The 8,374-nt window shown below is 39.9% G+C and overlaps 1 protein-coding gene across 1 annotated transcript; it reads right to left on the minus strand.

Annotated features, from left to right (window-relative positions):
• Positions 1-4,626: 4,626 nt before the first annotated feature.
• On the minus strand, positions 4,627-5,445 carry LOC141638303 (uncharacterized). Its single transcript, XM_074447706.1, has one exon. The coding sequence runs from the start codon at positions 5,443-5,445 to the stop codon at positions 4,627-4,629; it is 819 nt and encodes a 272-aa protein (XP_074303807.1).
• Positions 5,446-8,374: the final 2,929 nt, after the last annotated feature.

The following is an 8,374-nucleotide window of genomic DNA, read 5'->3' on the forward strand; positions in this document are numbered from 1 at the left end:
ATACTGACTTCAGAAGCCCAACTTCAAAATTAGACGGAAACAATTATATATTTAGGATTCGGTGAGAACAAACACTCGGTGAGAACGGTTTATAGGGCATTAGACAAAATTAGACGGAAACAATTAAATATTCACGCAACTTCAGAAGCCTAAATTACGCGCTAAACCAACATACTGGCTTCAGAAGCCCTAACTTACGCACTAAGAGCATGTTTGGCCTCGATTCTCAAAAATGAGTTTTTGTTTTTCAAGCTTAATTTTTCAAAATTGTTTTTCAAAAGCAGAAACAACAAATTGTTGCTTCTATTTCTATGGGCAAAAATATGGATTTTTAGCTTTTGAGAATTTTTTGTTTAACTTTTAAGAAATGATGTGTTTGACCAAAAAGTGTTTTTAAGTCCAAAAACACTTTTACAAGTTAGGTCAAACGCACACTAAATCAATTTCTTTGTTTTTTTCTCCACGTACTTCAATTTCCTAATCGATTGAAGCTTCTTTAAGCAAATAGTTACTTCAATTTACTAATCAGGTGATGCTTTTTTATCTACATGACATCGTATCCTTTTTCCGACAATATTCCACACAAACTCGATCCACCACAGACAGTCTAGTATTAGAAAGTTGTGGGTCCCCCACTTTCCTAATCTATTTCTTGGTTGCCTTTGACGTCAGTTGTTTTTCCTCAGCTTAGTTTATTCACAAAATCTCATTTGTGACGGCACGTATCCGTCACTTTGGAGTGACGGATACCATTTTTATTAGAATTTGAGAGTTGTTTGAATGTGCAAGTTTTTATTGATCGTATTGTGTGTTACAAGAGCAAACCACACAGCTATTTATACAAACTACATGCCTAGCTATTTACGGAAAATGATCAATACAATATGCAAAATATAATATATACGGAAGGCAAATATTTCGTTACCGAAATATTGCTGTTTTGCCGATCTTGCGGGATAGAGGAGCGTGGGGTGTGTTCATATGAGCAACGGCTCTATTATCCCCCCTCAAGTTGGTGCGTGGAGATTCGAAACGCCCAACTTGGATAAAAGATCATGAAACTGAGCGCGGGCGAGAGCTTTTGTGAAAATATCCGCTAGTTGGTTCTTTGTAGGTATGTAGCTGACAGTAAGAGTACCCTTTTGAATCTCATCGCGGACGAAATGACAATCAATTTCTATGTGTTTAGTCCGTTCGTGAAAGACCGGATTGCGTGCTATGTTGAGGGCGGATTGATTGTCACATAAAAGCTTGATAGGTTGTTTGTGAGGGACCCCAAGGAAGCTAAGGAGGCCTTTGAGCCATTTGAGTTCACAAGTAGTGTAAGCCATAGCTCGGTATTCGGACTCTGTAGAGGAGCGTGATACCGTATTCTGCTTTTTCGTTTTCCAAGAGATGGGGGAGGACCCTAGTAGGACGATATAAGCAGATAGAGAGCGTCGGGTCGCAGGGCATGTCTCATAATTGGCGTCACAATAGGCTAAAAGAGAGAGGTCGCTGTCAGCTCGAAGTATGATGCCTTGGCCAGGAGCATTTTTAATGTATCGTACAACTTGAAGTGCTGCTTCCCAGTGTTCTGTAGATGGGGTTTGCATAAATTGAGCGAGCGTGTGCACGGAATAAATGAGTTCCGGGCGAGTGATGGTAAGGTAGACAAGACGACCCACAAGACGGCGATATGATTGTCGATCGTTTAGTGGCGGTGCTTTGCTTGTGGCTAAGGTATGATTAGGTTCCATAGGAATTGACTTGGGTTTCGAGCCAAGGAGCCCAGTTTCTTTGAGAATATCAAGGGCATATTTGCGTTGCGAGACGAATATCCCGGTTTTGCTTCTAGCAATTTCAAGCCCAAGAAAGTATTTTAAAGTTCCAAGGTCCTTCATGTGGAAGCAATCGCATAAGTATGATTTAAATTTTGTGATCATTGCAGAATCGCTACCACAAATGACAAGGTCATCAACATAGATTAGCACATGAACTTCTTTACCAGGTGCGGTGATAGAAAATAGAGAATGATCATACGGGCATTGTTTGAAACCAAACTTTGTAAGAGCGGAAGAAAGTTTATCATACCAGCAACGAGGGGCTTGTTTTAGGCCGTATAATGATTTGCGTAGCCTGCATACCCGCCCGTCTGTGTTTGAAAGAAAACCAGGAGGAGGTTTCATGTATACCTCTTCTTGAAGATCGCCATGGAGAAAGGCATTGTGAACGTCCATTTGGTGTAGTTCCCAATGCCTAGCTGCAGCAATGGCTAAGAGTGTGCGGACTGTGACGACTTTAACTGTGGGGGCAAAAGTTTCGGTGTAATCAACCCCTTCGACTTGTCGATTGCCCATGACCACGAGTCGGGCTTTGTACCGTTCAATTGTGCCGTCGGCATTGTATTTTATTTTGTATACCCATTTCGAGCCGATGGCCTTTTTGTTAGGAGGTAACGTTTCAAGAGTCCAAGTGTGATTGTGCTCGAGTGCCTTCACTTCCCGTTTCATGGCTTCTTGCCATTTAGCATCCTGCATAGCTTCGTAAAAAGAGTTGGGCTCGTGATTTTTGGTCACGGCCGTCAAGAAAACTTGGTGGTTAGTGGAAAAAATGTTACTACTAACGTAATTGTGAATGGGAAATCGAGTACCTGAGGATGTTGATGATGCGTGGAGAGCGTTGGACGAGGGACGAGGCGTTGAAACAATAAAATCTTTAAGATTGGAATTGGGTATTTTGAGGCGATGTCCACGGCCCAGTGTGTTGGTGTCGGGTATAGAGGTGTCAACAGAAGGAGTGGTGGAGGCGGGTTGTGAAGTGGGGTTAGGTTGTGTGGGTTCGGTGGTCGTGTGTGTGGGTGAAGGCGGATCAGTCGAGGGCTGGGGCTCGGTAGCAGCTTCGGCGGCTGGCGTAGTGGGGTTAGGTTGAATAAGGAGGACTTGATCAATGGGGCTTAAATCATCATTAAAAACCGAGGAGGGAGGTGTGTCAGTGTCGTGGAGTGCAATTGTTTGATATGGGAAATTTTCTTCGACAAAAACCACATCGCGAGACTCAAAATACGAACCCGTGTCAAGGTCATAGAGACGCCACCCCTTTTTACCATATGGATACCCAATAAAAAGGCATTTCCGACTTTTAGGTGCAAATTTATGATGAGAGCGATTAATTGTCTTGGCATATGCAAGGCACCCGAAAATGCGCATATTCTCCATGGGTGGGGGTTTATTAAATAAGAGCTCGTATGGGGTTTTACCGTTCAAAAGTTTCGAGGGAGTGCGATTAATTAAATAGACTGCTGTTAAAACACATTCTCCCCAAAAGAAAACAGGAAGGTAAGCTTGAAAAAGGAGAGCGCGAGCTACATTTAAAATATGTCGGTGCTTTCTTTCGACACGTCCATTTTGTTGTGGTGTGTCGACATTGGATGTTTGAAAGAGGACCCCGTTTTCATCGAAAAATGATTTAAGACATGAAAATTCTGTGCCATTGTCGGTGCGCAAACACTTAATTTTCTTGTTAAATTGTCGTTCAATCATAGCGAAAAAATTTAATAATTTTTGACGCGCTTCGCTTTTGTGTCGTAAAAGGTAGACCCAAGTTGATCTTGAAAAATCATCAACAATCGTTAAAAAATAACGCGAACCACAAGACCCGTTTTCAGAATATCGACATCAAAGATCACAATGAATGAGATCAAAAATTGAAATAGCATTGTTCGAACTTGAATAAAAAGGTTCACGAGCTTGCTTAGCTCGTAGACAAATATCACAAGTTTTGCTTAAAAAATTAGAACGAGTTTGAGTTTTATTATGATGCAAAATATGAATAAAACGAGTAATGTCGGTAGAAGGGTGCCCCAACCTTCGATGCCATAATTCCGTCAAGTCGACCGTGCCCACCATAAAGACCTTGGGTTTAAAATTTCGGACATCCTTCAAAAAATACAGTCCCTCGCGCTGCTCACCCGCACCAATCACCATCCTCGAGGAACAGTCCTGGATTAAGCATAAATTGCGAGAAAATTGAATAGTTAGCGAGTCATCAAGCAATAAGCTAGAAACAAAAATAAGATGGCATTGTAAATGGGCCGCGTATAAGACATCTTTTAAGATGAGACGGTCAGATAAAATGATGTCGCCACACTTTGTGGCTATGGTACGATCCCCATTGGGGAGTCCGACAGATAAAGGGGCAATGTTTCGAGTATTAGAAAAATGTGACAAACATCCCGACATATGATGGGATGCGCCAGTATCAATAATCCAAGAAGATATAGGAATTTTACCATTGAGGCGGTCATTGTTTGACGATTTATGCGACTATCATAACTGGATGAGTTCGACGCGTTCAGCAGCATTCATATTGTTGAAGTCCAGACCATCAAAATCAGTGGTATTGGAGGAGGATGGTGTACGTTGGGCATTTACCTGAGTCATGTGAGCACGAGCTCCTTGCGTGGTCTGACGGTTGTTGCGCCCACGTGTATCAGGGATTACCACCATCTGACTCGGGTCATTAGGGTCGGGTCCGACTTGTATCCTATCCCGAGGCCTAGTTCCCCACCAATCCGGAAAGTTTCCGGTGACCCGAAAACAAGAATCGAATTGATGCCCGGGTCTCTTACAAGCAATACAGGTAGGTTTAGGTGGTTTCGGGGGGGTCGGTGTTATCTATTCTAATCCCGTGAGTCTGATTCCCGCCCCCGAAATTAATCGACCCCTGTTGAACACGAGCAGCATAAATCATGGGGTCCGAGCGAGGTTCAGGAGTTACTGTTTCTAAAGAATTACGCATCCCGTCTTCTTGAAGAAGACGGCTATAAATCTGGTTTAAATTTGGCAGAGGATCAGTCCCTAGAATATGGGACCGTAGGGTAGCATAGCGAGAGTCGATGCCCATAAGAAAGGAACGTACCCGTTTCTTGTCGCGGTGACGGCCAAGGAGTGTGAGCAGATTGCAGGAGCAGGGATTACAGGAGCATGAGGGAAAGCCATCATTAGCAATTAAATCGTCCCATAGCTTCTTCATCCGCCCATAGTACGCCATTACCGACTCTGTTGGCCCCTGTTTACAAGTGTTAATATCACTTTCTAATTTAAAGATATAAGCGTCGTTTACCATGGTAAATCGGTGTTTGATGTCGGCCCAAAGCAAAGTAGCATTGTCCTGCAAGGATATCGAGGTGCGAAGGTCTGGATCAATGGTGTTGAATATCCAGGCCGACACAAGAGCATTAGCGGAGCGCCATGACTTGAAATCAGGGTCAGTGTCAGCTGGTTTTGAGATCGTCCCGTCGATGTAGTCGAGCTTTCCTTTGGCGAGGAGAGCAAGACGGAAACAACGAGACCAATCATCATAATTTTTCCCATTGAATTCGACTGGAGTTATTTTCACGCCCGGAATAATCGAAAACGATGCCGGAGTTTTTGTGTCAGAAGTTTGTGAATCATTGTTCGTCATTTTGATTGGAAAAGAATGACAGAGATTTCGAAAAAAAATCGAATGGATCAATGGATTGCCTGAGAACCTGATACCATATTAGAATTTGAGAGTTGTTTGAATGTGCAAGGTTTTTATTGATCGTATTGTGTGTTACAAGAGCAAACCACACAGCTATTTATACAAACTACATGCCTAGCTATTTACGGAAAATGATCAATACAATATGCAAAATATAATATATACGGAAGGCAAATATTTCGTTACCGAAATATTGCTGTTTTGCTGATCTTGCAGGATAGAGGAGCGTGGGGTGTGTTCATATGAGCAACGACTCTATTAATTTTCCCTCACAAATGACCCAAATAGAGGAGAGAGGGAAGCACATGGGGGTGCCCCCACCTTGTCCCCCTATCCGTTTTGTGAGTGATATTATCCGTCACTTGCTCCGACCCGTCTTCAACAAGACTAATTGTAGTTTATTTTGATAAGTTTGTTTAATTTCCTAATTAGTTTAGGTATATAGTTTTGGGTACAATCTATATCTATCTATCTATATTAATAAAGGAAGCTTTTTTCGAGCGATTACAGAGAGTCCGAGTTTTTCGAAATACTTAATAATTAAAAATAATAGAATAATACTTAGTATAGGTATTAGCATGGTGTACGTAGAAGATAGAAAATTGATTTGCCTTTGTATTTGTGTTAACTCCTACTTCTTCCGGACGTGGTTACTGGTCATTTGCTTTTTCGAGCGATTAAGAGAGTCCGAGTTTTTCGAAATACTTAATAATTAAAAATAATAGAATAGAATAATACTTAGTATAGGTATTAGCATGGTGTACGTAGAAGATAGAAAATTGATTTGCCTTTGTATTTGTGTTAACTCCTACTTCTTCCGGACGTGGTTACTGGTTATTTGCATATTTGACACAAACTCTATAAAATTGTAGAATTCTATTTGGAATTAAACACTTTTTTATGCATATATACACACATAAATATGATACCCATGCACGCGTTTGTGTTAAATGTGGTTTTGGCTACCTATAAACCTATGACTGTTCTTTACAATGCATAATTAATAGTGGCTTTAATTTAGTGATTAATTTTTGTATTATACGGAGTATATATTTGACATATCAATTGGATTTTGTTTTTCGTAGGTCTCGCTTCGCATGATATGTGGAGATTAATGATCACGGTTTTTATGAATTTGCTCTCCAAAACGGAAAATTGCAAGAGATTTCATGATCATTGGAGGTAACTTTGATTTTTATTTTATGTCGAGTTTTATTTTAAAGGTTTATCAACTATTGTACCATATATAATTGTATTTGTATACATGTCTTTTAGCCAAGCATTATTTAATTTTTCTTCTTTTTTATGAAACCCACAAAAGAATTTTTGATTCGCAATAATTCTAATTTTGTAAGTATGTCTATAATTATCACTAACTAAAAAATTTTGTCTTCTATTTGACAGATTTAGAAGAGTGCTTGGTTCCTGAATTGCTATGCGTCAATGCTTACAAAATTATAAAAATCTTTCTAGACAAAGAGTAAGTTTTGAGTAAGGCGGTTTTACACAAATATAATGTAAAAAGTATCTAGATATAACCACATTATTGAGTAAAAAAGTACATATAAAAAAGACCTATTTTACAATATAATTTAAGAGGTCGTTCATAGGTTTGTTAGTCTTAATTGATTAAGATTTAAGAGGTCTTAAGTATACTTGGCTTATTCGGTAAATAAGTGGTTGTGATGCCGCTGATGCAAGACTGCGAGACATGGTATCCTTTTGTTTAGGTCTCTATTTCTCTATGCTACTTGGTACACCACGCTCACACATGACAATTCAATATTGTACCTCTAATTCTCTATGCATACAAGATTGTTTTAATTACACAAGTCTACAAATTATACTTTACATATGTAAATTTGTATAAGATAATTATTTAGAGAGATTACAAAGAGTCGAACAATCACAAACAATTTTTCGAATTCTCTCACAAAGTTGAGTTTTCAAAAGCTTTTATGTAAGTTTGTATTTCCTAGCAATATTAGAAAGTTCAAACTGCATTTTTTTGGTGTTAGTATACAACCTACTTATATTCAATGTTCAAAGGAGTAGCACATATTGAAAAATAATGTGGGACAATTCTACTATTTATATGTAGTATATTGAAAAATAATGTCCCATATTGAAAAATAATGTGGGTGTGGTAAATATACTACGTTTAAATAATATAATTAGAATTGTGTTAAAAAATATTCTATCATTAGAGTATATGTTTCTATCATTTGCACATATTTTAATTATGATAAAAAAATAGAAAATAAACGTCCATGGTAGCATGTGTAATCTATCAAAGAGGTTACCATGAGAAATTTCCAATATTATTGATGGGGCATATTCTGCACCGCTGACCAAGTCAACATATTGAACAAGGTCAAAGATATCCACAGCAAGTCAACGACTTAGACAGCCTAGCCGATGCAGCCCATCTACTGTTAGCCTGGTCTCGGCGTGACAACCACCGCCAAAGGGACACATACCCGCGTACTCATATCCAAGACCCCTCGGCGGTGAGTCAACATGGCCCGCCGGCCTGCCATAGGTCCCTCGGCCGAGGGGTAGATCAGTCTTTCCACCTGCTAGCCACTTGGCCACTTGACCACTACGTGACAAAAGGTGAAAGCCTATAAATACTCCTCAACCTTCATTGAGGAAAGGATCCCACAACTAAACCTAAATACACTATTCATCTGGTAATATCTTCCTTATCTCTCTACAATACATATCTAGCCAAGTAACACAACTTAATCCTTTAAGTTTACTGACTTGAGCGTCGGAGTGAGTACGCTTGGCACAAAGCCAAGCCCTCAGTTCGTTCATTGTTGCAGGAGAGGCCGAGAGGAACGATAAAGGCAAGAAGGGTTCAACT

This window comes from Silene latifolia, unplaced genomic scaffold (assembly GCF_048544455.1).
Source record: "Silene latifolia isolate original U9 population unplaced genomic scaffold, ASM4854445v1 scaffold_20.1, whole genome shotgun sequence".
Lineage (NCBI taxonomy): Eukaryota > Viridiplantae > Streptophyta > Magnoliopsida > Caryophyllales > Caryophyllaceae > Silene > Silene latifolia.

What these genes read in the sequence shown, in the direction of transcription:
- LOC141638303 (XM_074447706.1), bottom strand. Translation starts at nt 5,445, where the DNA reads ATGACGAACAATGATTCACAAACTTCTGACACAAAAACTCCGGCATCG.